This window comes from Xyrauchen texanus, chromosome 1 (genome assembly GCF_025860055.1).
Source record: "Xyrauchen texanus isolate HMW12.3.18 chromosome 1, RBS_HiC_50CHRs, whole genome shotgun sequence".
In the NCBI taxonomy this organism is placed as follows: Eukaryota; Metazoa; Chordata; class Actinopteri; order Cypriniformes; family Catostomidae; genus Xyrauchen; species Xyrauchen texanus.
In genome coordinates this window covers 58,910,662-58,933,380 of record NC_068276.1, presented here as the reverse complement: position 1 = coordinate 58,933,380, position 22,719 = coordinate 58,910,662, and the positions used below count along the sequence as shown (strand labels likewise).

Genomic DNA, 22,719 nt, shown 5'->3' with positions numbered 1-22,719 from the left:
ACCTCATACACCCACATTGGGACTTTTTGATGTAGATGGACTGCTCTCTCTCCCTGGTCTCCTCCCCCAGTTGGAAGATTTCCATTACAGGACTAGTTATATGTTTGTTCTATTACTGCAGTGAGCGTGCACAAACACCCTTACAGCTGCTGGTAAAAGTTGAGTGCACATTTAACTTTTTGCTGCTACTGGGCCTTTTTAATTATGAATTGTTAGCAGTTGCTGCGAAAGCCATTATCAACCAGCCCTGGCCTGCAAAGCCATTGCAGATGGTGACAGAAAGTGCTGGTTATTGGGTTGTAATGAGCTGGAGTTGGTTTCTCAAAGAAAAGTATAAAAGCTTGGTAAACTCAATGGAGATTCACAAGTATTCCGCACGGGGTCCGCACGGTCCGCCCGGTCGGCGGTTGGATCCCCCTTACTGCGGAAAAAGTAGGGATTCACAAGTATTTCAGTTTTGACCAAAAGCTGATCATTAATGTTGTTACATTGAAATATGATTGTTGATATTAAAATTATATACTGCTTTGCCTGTTTTGGATCAAAAATACCCTCCAACCTAAGGCCACGTCCACATTAATCCGTTTAGGTTCGAGAACTCATAACGTCATCGTTTTTTCAGTGCCGTTCCAGTGTGGACGAGACCCTTAAAGGTAGCGAAATTAATGAATTTTCAAAGAAAAATTGTCAAGAACTGAATCCTATAGAAAATCTGTGGGGGGGCCTAAAGAGGGCCGTACACAGGAGACGTCCTCGCAATTTGACAGATCTGGAATGTTTTAGCAAAAAAGAGTGGGAAAATATTCCCAAGTCAAGATGTGCCAAGCTAATAGACTCTGAACTAAGTATTAGTTAAGGGATGGGCACACTTATGCAGTTAGGTTATTCTAAGTCTTTTAATTTTATTGATTTTTTCCTCTGAAATGTCACTTTGGTTTTCAGTGGCATTATATAGGTTGTCATTTTTACATTAAAGGTGCAAAAATCTTTGTTTAATTTTTTTACATATCAAAGACTTGCCGTTTTAACAGGGGTGTGTAGACGTTTTATATCCACTGTAGATATAGCCTATATGCATGGTTGACAAAGGTGTTATTTAGCCTAATTATTTCTTAGATTTTGCAGATTTCCTAAGAAGTTCTTCACCTTTTCCCCTAGCAACTCTAAACCACATAACTGGTAAACTGGTAATCAGAAGGTCACTGGTTCGATCCCCACAGCCACCACCATTGTGTCCTTGAGCAAGGCATTTAACTCCAGGTTGCTCCGGGGGGATTGTCCCTGTAATAAGGACTCTGTAAGTTGCTTTGGATAAAAGCGTCTGCCAAATGCATAAATGGAAATGTAAATCAGCTCTGGAAATGCTGCCTATACTAATAAAGTCGCCTGTATTTCATGTATGCCTATGTCGAAGTGGAGGTAAAATAAATTTTGCCTCTCTCTGTCACTTTTTTCCTGACAATTTCATAATTTATTTTGCTGACATTTTTGTGGCATCTCCCTCTCTGCATGTCTCTCTCATGGGCTCTCGGTGCATTCTGCAGTCAAAGAGGCACTGTGATCATCTGTGCCAATCAGCTCCAGTGCAAGACTAGCCCACGAGGCCCAGAAGCACTCAGGATATTTCTTTCGTTCTCTCTCTCTCTCTATCCTGCCTCCATCTTCTGTGTGTTTGCTCGTTACCTCTGCTGTGCTTTCTCAGGCCGCAAACATCTTTGCTGCATTATGTATTAGTGGCTGCACTTGGCATGGAAATTGAATGCAGAGCCACTGCTGTAAAGGAGCACAGAGCCTTTGGTAGTGTCGATGCATTTACCCTTGCAAAAAGCAATGAGGATATTACAGAGACCAAATCGCTTCTAAGCTTCTTTTTTTTTTGTTGTTGTTGCAATCTGCGCAGCATGATTTGGGATCTTTGGCCAGGCAGGCTATAGCAGACGGTGGACATGAACTGCAGAGAGAGTGGGTTGGATGATAAGAGATGGTAATATTTGCTGCTCTGCTGCTGCCCACGTCTTGCTAACGCTGGCAGGCATGATCGCTGGTACACGCACAATTGCTCTCTGGCTAACGTGCACACACATGCATTTAGTTTGCTTGCTGTAGGCAGAGAGAATAGATTTGGTGCTGTCTAACAGATCGAGCCGTAGATGTTATTTTTGCCTTCGTGGGGCCTTGCATTAGAGCGTTGAGATATTCCTAGAGGGAAGAATGTTTTTGTAGTATTTCATTTTTGGATATGCAGCGATCTTATGAATTATTCACTATTGTGATTTCACTGTATATATAAGATATGATGGTGTCTAAATTGCATTAGCTGGTTCCTTTGTTTCTGCTTTATTACCATGTCTCTCAGCGGTGCTCCTGCATTCTGAAAAGGTGAAGCGTGGCCTGCGTTCACATGAAGCTCAGATAAAGGAGTTTGATCCATTAACTTTATACATTCGCTCTAAGAAAAAGCCTCAAGTTCTCGGTTGATGGCATCCTTCATCATACCCCCACCACCACCACCACCACCTGTTGTTTTTTGTTTTGTTTTTTTACTTGTGCATTATTTTCTTTGCAACCGCTTAGCAATGTATGATTGTGTTTGTTTCATCTGCTTACACATTTGACCACTGGAAATTTCCCTCGTGTATAAGGCTGCGGTCACTGTACCCTCAGCCTCTGACCTAGATTCCCTTCAGTCTCAGAGGACACACAGCAAGCAATACTCACTCAGACAACATACCAAGAAACTCAACACTATGAGTTTGATTGGTGCTGCACTGAAGACAAACCAGTTTCAAGTTGTTGCAGACGTTTGGTTTTCCATGCTAAGATGGGCAAAGTCATTGCAAACCAACTCTTCTGGTTTGAGTTGTTATAACTCATGAAAAACCAGTCAGGCCACCTTCATCATGGGAAGAAGGTGACTGTTTTTTTTTTTGTTTCCATTGATGGTACAAATAGGCACAAATAATCTGAAAAATACTTTAATGTCAATGATGTGTAGTCTGTTTCGCTCTGTGGCATTGTATGGCAATACAGTTGGTTGTAGCGATTGTTCAATTTGGCCTCAGCTGTCTCTCACAACAGATAAGATCTGTTTTAAATTTCCACCAATGATTTTGACCAACAGCATTCGCAATATATATGATAAAACGATTGTGATGAGTGGTGAAACATCAACAACAAAGTTGCGTAATCAAGTCCAGCTGCTTACCTGAAACATACTGAAAAACCTTCATAGACTTGTGGTGCCCTAATGCAAGGTATCCTGAAGACCCTTCCATTTTTACTCTATTTGCCATGCCACTGCACTTGAATTTGAGACATTTAAAAGCTTGTCATTGTTTTTCTGTAAGTTTTGATCCATTTAGTTTCTCAAGTGACTTTCTCTCAAGTGGCATTCTCTGTGTAAAGTGCATGAATTGCATCGCTGACGGTTCCAATCTACTTTACTAAGCAAGTAATCCTCTACAGCTATCACATCAGAGCACCAACGTTGAACTTTGAGAATGGTTGCATTTGAATTCTGAGAAAATCTGCAAAACGTTCTGCCTGAATACCACTAGATTCATTCAGGGACTAGTTATGACTGTACCAGACCTTAAAGCTAACAGTGTTGTGCATCAAACATCCTTTTAAGTTTCAAGTAAAACAAATGCACATAAGAAGTTTGACTAACTTATATTCAATGCATCCTTTCAATTTAGTTCAGTTTTCATCAGTTAATCAGTTTTGTTACATTTACATTTTACATTTATGCATTTGGCAGACGCTTTTATCCAAAGTGACTTACAGTGCACTTATTACAGGGACAATCCCCCCGGAACAACCTGGTTAAGTGCCTTGCTCAAGGACACAATGGTGGTGGCCGTGGGGTTAGAACCTGTGACCTTCTGATTAACAGCCCTGTGCTTTAGCCACTACACCACCACCACTCCCATGTTACATATGGCAGTCAAATAAAGAAAAGTCTCCATTGTCATCATTTACTGCAGGGGTGCTCACACTTCTATGGACTGAGATCTACTTTTCATCATGTTATTGCAGTAAGATCTACCATGTACAATAAAGGCTATACATTATCACAATACCAACATTTCAGTGGTCGGTAGTGAAATTTGACTATTCTCAATACCAGCTTCAAAATCACAACAAATAATAACACTAATTAATATGTTAATTATGGAAGAATGGTCTAAAGTTATTCATTATTCAAGACTAGTAATCAGACAGTAATTAAATAACAATAAAAACAGCAATGAATAGAAATTGATTATAAATAAGGTAAAAAAAAACAATACAAATGAAGAAAATTCTGTGCTTTTTTAACGGGTTTAAAAGTTTTTAACAGCAGTAGGCTTTCAAGTATTCAAGTAAACATTCAGAATGAAATGCAACATAAAACTACTTCTGGTCTTTACTGTAGGATTATAACACATGAATATCGTTAAAGCTACTGAAGTTACCCAGTCAAGAGCAGTGAGAGTTTTCTCATTTTATTGTTATGACTGTTTGATTATTATAATGAGTCACCACACTAGACAGCAGCAGGTCTATTAATTAGCTAACATTTATACTTACAAGTCTGACATTTTAATACAGATCTGCTTTTTTCTCCACTGTTTACTTTCACTTTAGACATCATTCTGTGTTTACATGAATGCCTCACCAAGACGGGCATTTTGGCGGAATTTTTAAATGTTTAAATTAACCGTTCAGGTGCGCATGAGCGCAAGCATTTTCGGAGCATGCGCATGTTCAGCACACACACATACATCGCCTGTCAATCAAACAGGGAGCAGATGTTACTATATCGCTAGCCAATTATAAAATGACATGCTCTGGATTACTTTCAACAGCAGAATCAAAATATGAACTTTCTAATAAGTGACACAGGCCTAGACTATCACAAATATAGCCGGTTATTTTTTTTTTGTTATTGATGTTTTAATCAGCCTGCTTGTCCGGTCAGGCAAGTAAAATTCTCTTTCATTTGCCCCTTCAAAAATCCATTTGTCCCAGACAAGCGTTAATGTCGAGCCCTGTTAATGCTCTGACTGTTAAGTCCAAAGTATACTTCGATCAGACTCGTACGCAGAGTGTCCACGCACAGGACGCATGATGCATTTCTCATCATCAGCAGAGTGCTCGAGCACTGAACGTGTGCAGCCCGATTATTTATTTTTTCTAACAACGCTATTTTAAACGTGCAGAATGCGTATGCGCCTGTAATTATTTGTGCTAATTAGTAGGTCCAAAAGGTGGCAACACTCAAATTTGAGCCGTTGTTATCACGAAGATGCGCTAGAAGATGTAATCGCCAGTAAACAATTGGAGACAAAGGTAAAAATGTAAACAGTGGATGTGCACGTCAAGAAAACATGTGTTAGGTGTGGAGATACCTGTAATTGTATAACTTGAGTTTGAAGGACATTAAATACATCTTTATAGGTCTAAACTAGTCTGGTGTCTCGTATATGCGCCAGTGGCCTGTGTATGCACGCACAGTCAGATGGAGTATACCGTCCGACTGTTTTTTCAGTATTTTCTTGTTTACTTTTATTTTAGGTTTAGTATTTTAGGGAGCTATACTATATTATATAATATAATCCTGCCATCAGAACACTTTTGTAATACTGGTGCAGTGTCACTACCTCAGTTGAGCCTATTTTAGTGTAAGTCTAAAAGAACGAGCACTGCATTTTTTGTGTTCCCCTCATCCACCCGTTAAAAGCATGTTTAGACTGTTGCTGCAGTTCATGCTTTGAGGTTTGAAACGCAGGAATGTGACTGAATGGCAAATCTTTGCGCGTTCAAGGGGTTGGGGAAAATTACACGTAAGTGTTTACAGGTGTTAGCATCAGTCCCAACCGTGAACAATAATCCCTGGAAAGATCTGTTACTGCAAGCGTTCACTGTCTGCTTCCTCTCTTTATAAATTATGTTTGTGGCCTTGAGCAAATCACTATGTTGAGAACAACACCAAGCTGGTTTGTAGATCTTCCATAGATTAGCCAAGAGCACAAAGCTAGTTGACAGGATTGTTGTCCGTTTTATAGGTGTTACCAGTCCTGCAACGTGTGTGTGTGTGTGTGTGAGACATTTGCTTGGGGGTCGTACAGTGGGAGGGCTGTCCTCATGCTTGCCAGTTTCCACTGTAAGTTGATAGCGCGGGTGAGACTTGTGTTTTGAACTGGATGGCGGCATTGTGAGGCAGATATATTGACACTGACAAACTGAGAATAATTGATGACTCTTTCTGTGATGAGCAGCTGCTTTTGTCCACTCGCAGGAGTGACCTTGCCTTAGCCACGTTGAATTGTGTACACCGGCCATTTTGTAATCGGTGACAGCCTGCCAAGTCATACCCTTAAAGAAACACACACATACTAGACTGACAGTAGAGGGCCCACCCCTCCTCATGGGGCCTCTGTGTAATCTCACTCAATGGCTGCTACCACCAGCAGGATTTCAAACTGTAGACATGGGCAGGGCAGCCGGTTATTATCCGAGAGATCTAGGTTTCGCTAGATCTTCAGACACTAATAAAGAGGGCAGACAGAATTGCACTTTATGCATATTAACTTGTGCTAGCTTACCTAGAGTCTTTATGAAGGTCACAAAAGTGAGCATAATGGAAATTGTGTCTGTCCACAAGTGCGCATGAGGCTGGTTTGTGGTTTAATATGCACATCTTTTCTCTCGCAACAGAAAAACAAGGTCCAGAGCGGAAGCGCATTAAAAAGGAGCCCACTAACACCAGGAAGTCAGGCTTGCCGTTCGGAATGGGCATGCCAGGGATCCGGGCCGGGTACCCCCTCTCCGAGCGGCAGCAGGTGGCTCTTCTCATGCAGATGACGGCGGAGGAGTCCATACACAGTCCAGGTGCGTGTTTGTCATGGGCACCACGTCTCAGGCTGTTTCAGAAGCATCCACTGTCCCAGCTGCACTCTCAAGCAATGCTTCATTTAAACACCACAGCACTTAATTAGAATTCAATTAAACAAGATAACCCTCATCAATTCCCATTACTTCAGCAAAATGGACCTCTGTAATATTAACCCACTGATGTTCATCAGCCCTCCAGGACTGTTGATGGAGCAACAAAGATATGATTGTGCTACTCCAAAATGATAATTTGTTTTTTTGGCTTGCCTGGAATTGCAATCTAATGTTAGAGCTTTATGAAAATGAAATGTATTGGATTGGTAGCATACATCTTTTGGCAGTCTTTTTGCTTATTTTTCTTTTTATCTCAAGTATGCTTGTCTCTTTTATATCACTTTGATTTAGCTCTTCCTCTTCAAATGATTCTGCTTATGTATTTTTCCAAAACAAAAACAAAGCACTACAGGAAATGGGAGTGTTTCTCCATGCCAGATATTATTGTGCTCTGTGTTTGTCTTAGAACGGAATATAAATATTGTCTGAAAAATATGGCTGTTTTATTTATTTATTTATTTATTTATTTTTACCACTAATGCATTTTCTTACTTACCTTTAGTAATCTGTTCACATTTTCAGCTATGCATATGTATGCAAATCCAAGGGGTTACATTAAAATAAAGATTTTGTCTAAATTAGTGAAGATGTGAAAGTAAGCAGAAAGCATGGCATGTAGCATTTACTGTGTTTGTGGCACAAGACTGCCACCCAGTTGTTAAAGCAAAACTGTACCGAGTCATTTACTGTTACTGTCTCTTTTACTGCAAGTAATTTGTGGCTGTAAATATTTATATATATACTGATATTTCTGTACAGACACAACACCAAAGCACCAGTCACAGTCAAGTCTGGGTCAGAAGGGAACACCAAACTCTGCATCAAAAACCAAAGACAAAGTGAACAAGCGGAATGAGAGGGGCGAGACACGGCTGCACCGGGCGGCTATACGTGGGGAGGCACGTCGTGTAAAGGAGCTCATCATCGAGGGGGCTGATGTGAATGTAAAAGATTTTGCAGGTAAGGGGAGCCATCAGAGATGTTTCTTGCATGACATTCCTCCATCATAATCTTTTAACATACTATTAAATAGAAATGTATAGTGGTTCTCAAACTGTGGTCCGTGATTGGTTCCAAGTGGTCCACAAGTTGATTTAAAAAACGAAATGACAATTTGTAGTGCGTGTAAATACCACTACCCTAACAGTCCGGCTCCCCAATAGTCCAATGGAACCAGACAAAACCACAAAACCATGCATTGTAAAAATTGGAGGAGTGGCATGGAGAATAATGGTATTAAATGGACTTTTATTGTGAGTGACTCAAGTTCAAATCCACCTTTTTTCAAGGCCAGGCACATCAGACACAATGCATGCTTTTAGGTACTGTACCAATAACTTTGCGTGCGTTTCTTCCTTCTGCCTGTGATGTGTATAAGTTAAGGTGCACATCCTCTCTTATGCCCAGTATTGACAAAAGGAAAGGCGATTTGTCCAATAGTATCTACCATTACCACTGTACTTTTGTAGCTTCTACAAAAAGGACCCTAAATAAATAAAATAATTGTAATTGACAGTCTTCTTAAAAAAGTAAATAAGCTGTTTATGAAATACATTTTATGGTACAGTTTGTATTTGTCTCACTTCAGTACTGTAAGTGACCGTTATCTGTCAGTGTACACATTAATTCATTAGCTAAATTTCAATGAAATAAGAACAATACAGCCGTCTAACTAAATTATAGATCAGTGGTTCAAGAGAGGATCTCTAAAAAAAAGATATTGAATGATATTTGGAGTGGTCTGCAATTTTTGTTTTACGGTTGAAGTGGTCCACCACCCGAAAAGAAATTGAGAACCACTTGAATAGTATACAAGTTGTGATTCCCATTAAGATTCAGGGTAAAAAGTACAACGTACAAAATAAACTTGAAAAGAATAGTATGAGCAGACATCTAAGAGTGGAATGCTGTTTATTTCAGGCTGGACTGCACTGCATGAGGCTTGCAACAGAGGGTATTACGATGTGGCCAAGCAGCTGTTGGCAGCAGGGGCCGAGGTTAACACAAAGGGCCTGGATGACGACACGCCTCTACATGATGCGTCTAACAATGGCCACCTCAAAGTAAGCACCTCAATGAGCGCACACACTGATAAAACAGTTATTCTTGGTGATGACTCAACACAATAACATGATTGTACGATTTTGATTTGGTATATTCAACTTGTGTGACACTTATTCTGGCTTTTTAGGTAGTGAAGCTGCTGTTACGTTATGGAGGTGATCCTTGTCAAAGCAACAGAAGAGGGGAGACACCATTAAAAGTGGCAAATTCCCAAACAATGCTTAATCTGTTGCTGGGAAAAGGCACTTACACCTCCAGTGAAGAGAGTTCTTCAGGTGTGTATGGTGCATTTATTGTGTATAAGCGTATGGCATAATGTCTTAAAGGAAATGTTTGCCATATAGGAGTCCAATTTGCATATATTAATACTTTTGTATCCCAACAGATTCATCAGAGGAGGGAGATGCCCCATCATTTGCCCCATCCAGCTCTGTTGATGGCAATAATACAGACTCTGAGTTTGAGAAGGGCTTAAAACTAAAAGGGAAGGGCATGGACCCACCCAAATCCACCACTACTCCTGTCAAGGATGAATATGAATTTGACGAGGATGACGAAGAGGAGCGCGTCCCACCTGTGGATGACAAGCATCTGCTCAAGAAGGAGTTCCGTAAGGATCCTGTCACCAAGACCAACAACTTAATCGCCATACCCAAGATGGAGGTTAAAACCTATTCCAAAAGCAACTCGCTAACACCAAAGAAGGCTGTGCGTCGGATCCTGTCGGACAGCAACAGCTCGGACGAGGACGACAGGACATTGTGTTTCACACCCACGGCCACACCAAGGCAACCTGCACCTCAGACCAACGTCAAGAGTCGGGACTCAACAACACAGAGCTCCAAGCAGCAAAAAGAAAAAACGAAAGTCAAGAAGAAGAGGAAGAAGGAGACAAAAAATAATGTCAATAAGGAGGTGCGCTTTGGTAAAGTGAACGACAAGTTCTGCACCTCGGACTCCGAGATCGGGGACCTGGAGAGCGAGGACGATAAAGGCTCTATGCAGAGCTCAAACTGTGTAAAAGACACTTCTACTTTGAGCCTCAAAGAACCCTTTGTTTTTAGCTCGCTTTCTGCATCATCTTCATCCTCCTCGCATGGGAGTCTGAGTTCGCAGAAACACACACAGTCTCTGGCAGAGCAGCACCCAAAGCAGTGGAGGACAGATGGGTGGAAAACTGTGTCCTCCCCAACATGGTCTGATGTCAGCTCACTCTCTGACTCTGTCAGAACTAGACTATCCAGCGAGTCTGACTACTCGTCTGCTGACTCAAGCGTTGAGTCTGTGAAACAGGTGAAAAAGAAAGTGCAAGATAACCGAAAGAAAAACAACACACATGTCAATACAATAGACAAAAAGAACTCAGAGTTTTACAAGAACTCAAGCATGGATGGTGCCATTTCCAAAACCGATAAAGACGGAAAGGTGTTGAAAAAACACAAAGTGAAACACAAACACAAAAGTAAGGAAAAAGATAAGGCTCCAAGTGTGGTGTTGAGTCAAGACATGAATGAAAAATTTGTCAAGAGCTTTTCTTTTGACTTCAACGACCCAAGGCAGAAGTCGCTCATTGTTGAGACAGAGTCACCTTCTGAAAATAGGGTCAAACTATCCAAACATGACAAAGATCATTTTAAGAAGGAAGACAGACTGTCTAAGGGTAAATCTGAAGACAAGGACTGGCCAAGTAAAGAAACTCAAAGGATCACCAAGGAAGAGAAGTCAAAGAAAACAAAGGAGACCAACAAGGACAAAGTGAGCAAAGAAGAGAGGGACAAAGCCTTGAAAACTGAGAAGGAGAGAACCATCAAAGACAAGGTTAAGGAGGAGAAACAGAAAGCCCATAAGGATGATAAAAAGAAAAAGTCTAAGGATAAATCTGGTAAAATAGATAAAAAGAATGAGCAAAAAGAAGACAAACATTTTAAATCTGAAAAAACTACTAAAGAAGAAAAGGAAAAGTCAAAAAGGGATAAAACCATTAAGGAAGAGCCTGATTATGAGGATTATGATTTAAAAAATCATTTATTAGAGGACTCAAAGATGAGTGCATCAGATGATCCCCATGATCTGTGGCAATCCGACATGTCCTCTGACAGTTCACTTTATGGGGATGATAGCTGGGACGTCCCTGTGAAAGAATACAAAACCAATAATGCTGTCAAGTTAATTGTTGAGACAGTAAAGGAGGAAAGCAGGGACCGGAAAAAGGAGAATAAAGTCAAAGATAAAAAGCCAGATCATGGGGAAAAGCGTCCTGAAAAGGAAACTGCAACAAAGAAAAAAGACAAGGAGTTCTCTGACAAGAATACTGACAAGAAAAAAGACTGGACGGACAAACAAAAGTTAAATTCTGGTCAGTCTTTGGAAAAGGAGAAGAAACGAAAAGATTCGGCAGAGGGTGTCAAAGAGAAGAAAGAGAAGGATGCTGTGGACAGCTGCAGAGACAGAAAAGATTCCTACGAGTTCACTAAAGAGAGGAAAGACTCCAAAACAAAACAAGAATCCTTGAGAGATGACTATGGGAGTGAGGCATTCTTTAAAGACAAACCAGAGAGTGAAACCATCTGCAAATCTGATCCAAGGGAGAGGAACCACTCAGGAAAAGACAGGGAGAAGAAAATAGATGGTGTGGAAAAGAAAGAGAAGTCAAAAGGTGAAAAACACAAGGACAAGCCTAAGGACAGAAATTTGGACCAGGAAAAAGAGAAACCTGAGAAGAACTCAATCGAGAGATCAATGAAAGAGAAAGATCTAGAAAGAGCATCCAAAGACAGGAGGGATGGGGCTAAAGAAAAGCATAAAGATTCGAATAGCAAGGACAAAGAAAGGAAGATGTCATCTGAGCAGAATAAAGATAAGAAAGAAAAGAATAACCAGGACAAACATGCCGACAGGGAAAAAGATTTCCTGGAATTTAAGAAAGAGGAGAGAAAACCTGAAAAGGTGAGAGAGAAGACATGGTATACAATTGCTGATATTTTCACAGATGAGAGTGAAGATGAAGATGACAATTATAATGGAGGTGTAGCTAAATTAAGTGACTCTCTCGGACTGTCAGACTCACACAAAAAAGATTCCACACCTGACCGGGATGAAATGGATCATTTTCAAACAGATAAACACAAGAAATACACTGTAGATGGGAAAGCACATTCCACAGAAAAACAAAAAGAAAAGGAGCATAAAGTTAAGAAAAAAGAGAAGGCATTTGATGCAGGAAAGGAAAGAAAAGCCTCCATTGAAAAACACAAAGATAAAAAAGACTCAACTGACACAAAACACAAGGAACGTAAGGACAGAGCATCTGTGGATTCAAATCAGGACAAGAAAAGCAAACAGAAACTTCTTGACAAGAGAGATGTCAGTGAGGAAAAGAGCAAAAGCAAATACAAAGACAAGCCAGATCATTTAAAAGACAGAAAACCCTCAAAAGGGAGTGGTGAAAATGAGAAATCCTTGTTAGAAAAACTTGAGGAAGAGGCCATGAATGATTATAAAGATGATTCTAATGACAGAAACAGTGACATTTCATCAGATAGTTTCACAGATAGAGTTCATGAGCCTGTCCTAAGCAGCTTCTACGACTCCTCCAACATCAGCATACCTGACATGTCCGAGGAGAGAAGGGAGTCATTATCCATCACTAATCCACAGGAAAAGTTCAGAGAGAAAGAGAGGCACAGACATTCGTCGTCGTCATCATCCAAAAAGAGTCATGACAAGGATAAGGAGAAAGTAAAGAAAGAAAAGGGGGACAAAAAGGACAAGTCCGAGGAGATCAGAGAATCTTATGGCCGCAGAGAAAGCTTGCCCTTTGACAAAGAACCCATGCCATTGGAGGCTGACCCTTACACTTTTCCATATGGTTCCAAAGTGGATGGAGAGGATGACTTGGAAAAGACTCTGGAGTTTGAGAAGGAGATGTCCAAAAAGGACAAGATAAACAGTCTCACGAACAGTGAGAAAATAAAAGATAAAAAAAAGAAAGAGAAACACAAGGAAAAGGTGAAAGAGGAAAAGCATAAATATTCAGATGGCTTTGGGTCCTTCAGACACTCCAAAGAAGAACAAAAATATTGTTTGAAAGAGAACACTCAAGTCACAAGTCTTAAAGAGAAATCTAAAGAAGACTCTAAATTTGATGGGAAAAACAAGGAGAGAAATAAGGACATCATAGACAAAGACTTTAACAAGGCAAAGGTGAAAGATGAGAATGACAAGTTTAGTCAGTCAAAAGATGCCACTCGAAAGGACAACCGCCCTCGTGAAAAACTTTTGGTTGACGGCGATCTCAGACTAACAAGTTTTGGCAAAATGCTTAGTTTAAAAGATCAGGAAATTGAGGAGCGCCATAAAAGACACAAAGAGAGGATGAAACAGATGGAGAAACTGAGGCATCGGTCAGGTGACCCAAAACTCAAAGATAAGACCAAGACAAATGAAGAGTTGAAGAAGAACCGCAATGAACTCTCATCCAAAAAATGTGGTTCAGTAGAAACCGCTTTGAAAGAGAAAAAGTTAAAAGATATTGGCATTCCAGCCCAAATGATGTCTCCTGATAGAAAGTCACAGTCTATTGACAGTCAGAATTCAAAGGACTGGCTTGCGGGTCACCAAATAAAAGAAAGTCTTCCTGCATCTCCACGTCCTGATCAGAACAGACCAACAGGAGTCCCCACTCCAACATCTGTGATCTCATGTCCAAGCTATGAGGAAGTCATGCAAACTCCACGCACTCCATCGTGCAGTGCAGAGGACTATTCTGATATCACGTTTGATGGCCTTGAGTGTCAGAATTCTTCAGCTACTACAATATCCATGAATGCCTGCTCCCCAACCTTCTTCGATAGATATACCAACTTATCACATAGCTTCCAAGAGGGAACATGTATAACACCTGCAAAGAACATGCAGTTACCCCTTGTTAGTCACTCTTCCACCTCTGATGTAAGACCTCTTGAGGGTGAGTTCAAAGCAGAGACAGACAAGTTTCTACGACAGCAACACGTACCAGAAGGAACAACATTTGATTCTGCCTCACATCTTACTGAGGACAAGATTGCAGCTGACAGACTTAATTGTCTTTCTCCAGCAAACTTTTCACCTCCTATTGACATGTCCCCCAGACCTGACCTATCACAATATGATATGGTACCAGAGGAAGCTTCTGCTGTAAATTTCATCAGTGATGGCAGTGAACACCATTCAGGGAGTATTTATAACAACTATCCCATAAAGCCCTCAACTCCAGTCCATAGACCTGATCCCCAGGAGCCGTGTCTGGATATAGCTGCTCCCCCAACTCCAGCCCCAGCTGCTTTGCCTCCCATGGATATTGATGATCTCTCAGAGCCACACCAGAGTGGGCCCGGTCTAATGCCATCTCATCCAGTGAGTGTGAGTGACTACTTGCCTCCTGTTGTTGAAGAGCAAGAAGAAGAAGAAGAGGGGGAGGAGGAGGAGGAGGAGGAGGAGGAAGATGCAGATTTAGCTGAGGATGCAGCAGAAGGTAACCATGCTGCAAACGAGATCATTCAGTCTAGAGACGATCCCCCCTATTCTCTTGGGATTGACGAGTCTGCCAAAAAGGCTTGGCTGGAATGTCCAAATAGAAGCGATCCTGATGTACTTCCCATTACACCCACCTGTCCACAGGACAACTTCATGGGAAACTCATGTCATCATGATCAGTCAATGGGCTGGAATTCAGAAGAGCTCATGAAATCACCTCATGAAAGTTATAGAGAGGTTGAGACCGCTGTCTCAAAGATAAGTAGTCCCTATTCACACTCCGATTGTGATCTGCAGCATATCCCAAATGCAGTTCCTGTGACGCTTCCTCACTCTGTTTACTCCAGAGTATATTGTCCATCAGAAATCTCTGAGTCTCATTTTGAGGTCCACAAAGATACAGTGGAAGACATTCCATCACCAGCAAGACCTATTACAGAGACATTCGGGCCAGAATCCCCCCGATTGAAACTTGAAACTTTCTTCACTGATTGCAAACCCAATCTTGAGGAGCCTCAGATGGACCTAGAGCCCCCCTGTATGATGCAAGACAATAAACAAGAGTCTCCCATCTATGCTGCTGAGAGCAGCATGTCTGTAGACCCACAAGTCAACCATGATCCTGTTGTTTCTTGGGCAGATCCGTTTTCTGGTACAGCTGATGAATTGGATGATATGGGTCCCTTCTCTATACCAGACCTTCCGTTTCAAGAGAAGGAGATGCAGGAGCCTGACATAACCCCAGAGATTGCAGAAAGCAAGCATCAACCTTCTCAGACAAGGCCTCCAGTCATGGAGTCAAGTGAGGATGGTGAAATGATAGATGTTGATTTGCTAAGTTTGTGCAAAGCTCCTTGTTCTCCTACAATGGTACCTCCTCCCGAATCTGCTCAGGATTTGGTAGCTTCCGCATGCGAGGAGGGCTATAGACCACAGTGTGAGTTGGAGCCTGAGCCTCGAAACATCCTAGATGTTCCTCCCATCAAAGAAACAATCCCAGAGGAGGGAGGGGCATTTGAAATGGATGAGAACAATGGTAACTTGTTTTCTGTTGATAGTGAAAAGGACCATGAATACAGGCAACAAGAAACATCCCCAGATATTTTGATGCCGTCTGTTGTGCTACAATCTCTGGAATCAACAGCTGTCACAAAACCACATCCCGTGGTACAAAATCCAGTGGTAGCTTTGGGTCCCTCATGCAGCCCTCATCCTTCTGTTACAGTCCCAACTGTCTCATTGACCACCACCACCACCCAAGTGTCAGAGACCCTTGAGACAACCGCCAAGTTGTTGGTGACTATGCCTGTACCTGAGGTACCCAAGAAAATCGAGGAGATACCACAGAGGATGACCAGGAAAATGGCTCAAATGCTAGCCAATCAGAACAAGCAGAATGCAGCAACTACTTCAAGTATCACCTGTGCTGTATCCTCTCTCATCACCACAAGAGTCACCTTAGAGAAGGAGAAAGAGCCCATCAGCTCCAACACAGCTCAAACTTCCACTCCGGCAGCACCTGCACTGATCACCAAAACAAAAGGCAGGCCTGCTGAAGATGATGACAGCCAGTCCCAACATCCACGCAAGAGGAAGTTTTCAAAATCAGGCCAGCAACATGTGCAGGTTCAACTTGTCAACACAGCGATGAAGCAGACACGGGAAATGATCCAGCAGACCCTGGCAGTTATTGTGAACGCCATCAAATTGGATGAGATCGAGCCGTACCACAGTGACCGTTCCAACCCCTATTTTGAGTACCTTCAGATACGCAAGAAAATTGAGGAAAAGCGGAAGATTTTGTGTTACATTACACCTCAAGCTCCCCAGTGTTATGCAGAGTATGTGACATACACAGGCTCCTACCTACTTGATGGCAAGCCTATGAGCAAGCTTCATATCCCTGTGGTAAGCTTTTTTTTTTTTGGCAGATTTTTCTAGTATTTTATGCACAAAGACTCTTCACCTATAACCAGGTGCAACAAAATAATTGTAATGACTGGTAATTTGTCTCATACTAAAAGCAAACATTCTTTGCGATTTCACACAGCCAGTCAGGACATATTTGATTTTTAATATACAGTCATGTGGAGCAGGATTTAAGACCAATAAGATTTCAATGTGGGCTGTCCTGCAGATTATCACAGTTGGTTAGGACAAACTTTTCTTTGCTTAATCGCATTGCATCTGGTTAGAACACCATATACTATCACTGTTTATGTATTTCCATTGTTGAGATAAATAAACATTATCCTGATAAACTTTAGAATGTTTTGGAATTATGAGTGCGGTTTGATTGACATGGCAATTTTTCCTGCTATCTTAGATTGCTCCACCCCCATCTTTGTCAGAGCCCCTGAAGGAGCTTTTCAGACAGCAAGAGGCAGTGAGAGGGAAACTCAGACTTCAGCACAGCATCGAGAGGGTAAACGCTTGCTCTTTGCCTTTAGTCATTCTGTATTTTCTCTTTTTCCATTTTCTGCCCACTGCACATCACTTAGTTCATTTCAGAAGTCACCCTGTTAGAAGGAATACCATGCTACCACACCACAAAACCTTTGATGAATCATCAAAGTCTTTGTAATAGAGAAGAAACTTATCTGCGATGTATATTTCAAATAAGTAAACCTATTGCGGTGTGCAATCAGGCTCCCCATTTCATCTAATTTTCTTCTGCTGTAACTTGCGGTCCTTTATCTTTTCAAAAGACTGTTCCACCAGCCTTGTCCCTTGATCAGATGTTTGCTAATGGGGGCATCAAATGTCCAGCCTCACTCTGTAATTTTTTGCCACCTTACAGGAGAAGCTGATTGTATCTTGCGAGCAAGAGGTGCTGCGTGTTCATTGCAAAGCAGCGAGAACGATTGCAAATCAGGCTGTTCCTTTTAGTGCTTGCACGATGCTGCTGGATTCAGAAGTCTACAACATGCCATCAGAGAGCCAAGTGAGTCCTCATTTCTAAGGTCACAACTGTAGCACAGCCTATGACTTTATGAAAAATTATGATTTTATAATTTTTTTTTTCTTCTGACAAATCTCATCTTTCAGGGGGATGAGAACAAGTCTGTAAGAGATCGCTTCAACGCTCGGCAGTTTATCTCTTGGATTCAAGATGTGGATGACAAGTACGACCGCATGAAGGTGAGTCATTTCCTTTGCCGTTCTTTGCGTATAGGACCAAAAGGAATCTGTGCACCTCATTCACATTTTCTGTGCTGATTGTCTGCAAAATTTGCGGAGTATATCAAATAATACAACATATTTAACTAAACCAACATGCAAGAGATAGGGATATGTAAAACTTGGTGAATGACGATAATACAGATTCTGGAAATCTGCGGAATTCTACGGGCACAGATTCCATGCAGGCCTAACACCATTTATATTTTAATCTTGCAGAAATGTTTGAGATTACTAAACCTTTAAGGTGTAATTAAGTATTGTAAGAGGAAAAACTTTGCATAATCTCAATTGACTCATTGGCATTTTCCTCCGGCAGACGTGTTTGCTAATGCGGCAGCAGCATGAGGCTGCTGCTCTTAATGCAGTGCAGAGGATGGAGTGGCAGCTCAAGGTACAGGAGCTGGACCCTGCTGGACACAAATCCCTGTGTGTGAACGAGGTTCCCTCCTTCTACGTGCCAATGGTCGACGTCAACGACGACTTTGTATTGTTGCCTGCATGACACCGACACACATTGAGACTCTTAGAGTTTGGTCTAATATTAATCATCTTATCAAAGAGACATCAAACAGAAAGTTCGGTAAGGGCTAGCCAGTTTGAGGAGATTTCTTTGAGGAGAGAAAATATATATATTACATAGAAAAAAGGTAATTGACATACAATTCATCCTTTTCTGCCTGAGGAGGGGACCGTCTTACGGGAGAAAAACACAACTTGCACTTTCATCCTTCGAGTTTTTTGGTTTTGTTTGGGATTCAAAAAGCAGCACTGCTTTGAACCTTATCCCTCCTGTCTTGGGTGATCACAGGGGATCGAATTTTTCGGTTTTTTTTCCCCCCCTATACTAAATTACAACAAACAAGGAGCCTAAGACAGATTCCTCCACTTGTGCGCGCCAGAACCAAGGGACAGATGGCACAATGGTGGACCCAAAACTCTGAACACGGCCAGCACCTCGATATACAGGCACAAAAAAAGACCCAATGGGATGTGACAGGAGTGCTCACACGGCCTCTCTCTGGACCCGCGTCTACGGTGACTACAGCAGTGGAGAGAGGGCTTTCCTGCTGTACAGCACCCCGTGCAGCCCCAGATCCAGGACAGGAAGCTGCATTCAGAGGGCAGCATAGCAGGGCTCAGTGCCATAGCGGAGAGGAGAGACTGCGTCTAGTTTCAGGACATCAGAGCTAGAGTGCCCTCAAAAGGAGGTACCGGTGTATTTGGTCCCACATGCTGGATCAGTCAGCCTCGGATGGTCCCTAAGCCGGGCCTGACATGCCTGCCTTTATACGACTGCGCAAGGAAAAAGACTAATGAGCAAACGTTGCTGTTGCGAATCACAAGGCAATGACTTGCAGGATTGTCTCTTAGACAAGGGATTTTCTTTTGTAATGGGTTTTTTTGTTGTTGTTTGTTTGTTTGTTTGTTTTGTCTTTCTTTACTCGGGCATTTCATTTTTCCCTTTCTGAGGAAGTGACTTGAAACACTACAGAGCCAACATTAGTTTAATGGAAAAAAATACAAAACTTAAAAAAAAAAAAAAAACTTATTCCGTAAATGATGTACAGTTTTTATAATCATTAACCAATGTATTCTTGCTGCCTTCTAGATAATTTATTTTGCCACACATTACTGCACAGTTGTAAATAACTTATGTACTGTAACATCACTCAGTTAAGTGTAAAAAATAAATGAATAAAAGTTATCATTGTATGTACAGTTCACTTTCGGGCAGCACTCCCAACCCCCATCCCCAAACCCCTCATTCTATGGGCCAAAAAGGTGTACACATTGTCAGTATTTTCAAGACTTCCTAATGGTTTCTGTCAAAGGCTAATCAAGGTTAATCTAGATTGTCATCTCCGCCATCATTAGAAAACACAGTTTCCCTCCTGATGATTCTGTCAGGGCCACAACCATAGTCTTCAGATGTAGCAGAGCGATTATGGATTTATTTAAAGAATAGTAGAGGTATATTATTCATCATTTTATTACACACGTATATATCTTTAAAAAAAAAGTATAAACCAAGAAAATGCCTTTATACAGTTAACGTCTCTGATTTTCTTCTAAAAATGCACAAGTCATACGATAGGTTAGAACATAAGACAAGATTTGATTTAGAGCCTTCTTCATTTAGGTTTGTCCAAATGTAAAACCATCCCATGAACCAGTGGAGTACATATTTGAATTTGTTACACCTTGTACAATCAAATAACGGGACTTTTTCATCTAGCTGCTCTTTGCTCATGTTACATTCAATATTAATCCACAAAATTGCTCCAAGTTGTTTTCTCTTCTGCACTATACGACTGTTGATTCATATATAATATCTAGAATGGGTTGGGAAAATTAAAGTCGAATATGGGCGCTCATTAGCTGTTTCCATGGTTTCAAAAACCATCTATAGGCTCCATTCCTGCTTTTCTGTTGAAGTTTTCAATATTTTTTATAGAGTAAGATTCAGAGCGAGCATGATGATAAATATACAAACTGAAGAAATTGCATCAGTCAGAAGTATTTTGTCTCAGTCCCAATGCAAATTCGTTTTTATTGCATGACATTTAGAAGTGATGTCCCGCACCCTTCCGTTGACGCACTGATTTGGACGTTGAAAATCAATGACAGAACACGACACAGGCACCTCCGTTCTGGGACTCTCTATTAGCATACATGGGCTCTCTGACTGTTTTTCCCATTGTTAAACATTCTTGTGAATCGCTTTTCACAAGTTTTGCTGAGTGAAGTGCACCAGTCAGTTATTTTCAGCTTTTATTTCACCCTTTACCATCCAAGTAAACATTTAGAGTACATTTTAGATGTTTATCCATCAACACAAAGGGGACACGTGCAAGTAAGTTGTTTTTAGAAATTGTTCTGTTTAAAAGAAAAGCGCTTTTAATTTCAGATTATTCGATATTTCTGTTTTTTTAGGGGGAGAGGGGCTTGAAAATGTGTTTTGATATTTTACCCCTCCCCATTACCTGTCTGTACTTCAGTGTGGGGTGGTGTGATGTTTGCTCAATCATCCATGCTAGTGTTTAGTTTATTTCTATTTATTTTTGTTGTTCAATTTGTGTGGTTGTGAGTCTGTGAAAGTCCCACATGATGCAGTTATGTATGCGTGCATTGAGTCTGGGTGCAACAGGTGTCATTAGTGCAGCGGGTAATTGTTTTGGATGACTAATGTCCTGGTATTTTGTGAGTGCCGTACAGTGCAAAAATAAAAGTCCACAGATTCTACACAGTGCATAATATGAATAGCTTTCCATTTAACTTGTGTTCATTTCCAGTGTTTTTGTTTTTTCTTTTGTGTTGTGCAGTTCTATCAAAACCCCTTGATTTGGTAAAAGTGCATTTGTTTGTTTTTAGGTGCATCTCCCACAAAAACAATATAGTGGCTTGTAAATCATATGGTTTATATGTATCAACATGAAGCCCTTGTATACCATTGTTTACAACATACCATGTGAATTTTCTGTTTTCTGGTGAAAGCTGTTTGGATTCCTAAAACTGGTCCCGTTTTTAAAGGCTTGCAATTGTGAAAGTATAACCCGATCTCCTTTCTGGGCCTCACTATTCGGGTCCTGACGGTCTTTTAAACTTGCAGTCAAATTCTTACAGGCACTCCTTTAAAAATACTGTATTGGAGCTCTACTATCCATGAGTTTGGACAATAGTAATCTTACACCTAAGCTTGCCCGTGACTCACTGACCTCCATCTGCAACTTATTACCTCTTTTTGTCTTTAGCTAGATTGATTACAAAGTGTCAAGCCACAATATCAAGCCTTATTTCAGTTATCGCATATACATTTTGCAATAGAACTGAGCTCATTTACTCATGTAGATCTCTTCACAAATAGCGAGAAATAACCTATTTATTATCTTTATGACACCTGTGGTATTTTTTGAGTTTGAAGGTCTCCACTGTGTACATTTTCCTCATGTAATGCGTATTCGAGACGTTGTACATAGCTGTAAATAATATTCCAGGACGTTTTGCACCCTCCTCTTTGTACTAGTCTAAACTTGCGTAGAATGTGAGGTTCTAACAGCAACGAGGCGTGTCGCGCTCGCTGCCGGTGATGTAACAATGTATCTTTTTTTATTTGTACAACGTAGTTCAATTGTGTACATATTGTTGGAGCAGCTATGGGAGGGAGAGGGGGTTTGTTGATGCTATTGTCAGTGCTGTCAAAGATCCAGTACTTTCACCTTTAGCTGTGTTGATATCCTGCAATTTAAAAACTGAGAAACTAAAAATAAAAACTCTTTAACGGAGAGAAGAAATTCAAAATTGTTATTTTCTACACTTGCATGTACAGAGAGCGCGAGAACTGCTGTTGTTCCTCAGAGATTATGTTCGTAAATAAATTTTTGAAATGACACTGGCTCTTTGATTTCTTTTAGTGAGCTGCTATTTCACACATTTGCCACTAGAGGGAGGAAAAATTAAGATTGAGATCATTTGTTCACCCTCATGTTGTTGCACACCTGTATGACTTTGTTTGACAGGAAGTTTGCCTCTGTTACCGTTCACGTCTTACACGTACAATAAAGCCATCAAACATTTCTATGAAAAACTATACCGTTGATTTAAAGGGATAGTTCACTCCCAAAATGAAAATTCTCATCATTTACTCACCTTTATGCCACCCCAGATGTGTATGACTTTCATTCATCCGCAGAACACCAATTAAGCTCAGCTCTGTAGGTCCATATAATGCAAGTGAATGGGGATCAAAACTTTGACGCTCCAAAAAGCACATAAAAGTAACCCATAAGACTCCAGTGATTCAATCAAATGTCTTCTGAAGCGATCCAATCGGTTTTGGGTGAGAACAGACCACCAAATAACTCATTTTTCACTGAGCATCTTACCATTTCAGTCTCTTAGCAACCATCATCCTTCCTAGTGCTTGACGCATGCTCAGAGCGCTTGGTGCTATGGGAAGTGTAATCG

General features: G+C 41.0%; 1 protein-coding gene across 1 annotated transcript in view; it reads left to right on the top strand.

Annotated features, from left to right (window-relative positions):
- LOC127644767 (ankyrin repeat domain-containing protein 11-like) overlaps positions 1–22,142 on the top strand; it is a 122,850-nt gene extending 100,708 nt beyond the window's left edge. The window contains exons 4-12 of the mRNA XM_052128144.1: positions 6,703–6,876; positions 7,753–7,953; positions 8,914–9,056; positions 9,185–9,332; positions 9,443–16,479; positions 16,898–16,996; positions 17,372–17,515; positions 17,620–17,712; positions 18,071–22,142. Of these exons, the coding sequence (XP_051984104.1) occupies positions 6,703–6,876; positions 7,753–7,953; positions 8,914–9,056; positions 9,185–9,332; positions 9,443–16,479; positions 16,898–16,996; positions 17,372–17,515; positions 17,620–17,712; positions 18,071–18,256 (8,225 nt within the window). The 3' untranslated portion in view covers positions 18,257–22,142. The remainder of the gene's footprint in view (positions 1–6,702; positions 6,877–7,752; positions 7,954–8,913; positions 9,057–9,184; positions 9,333–9,442; positions 16,480–16,897; positions 16,997–17,371; positions 17,516–17,619; positions 17,713–18,070) is intronic.
- The last annotated feature ends 577 nt before the right edge of the window (positions 22,143–22,719 follow it).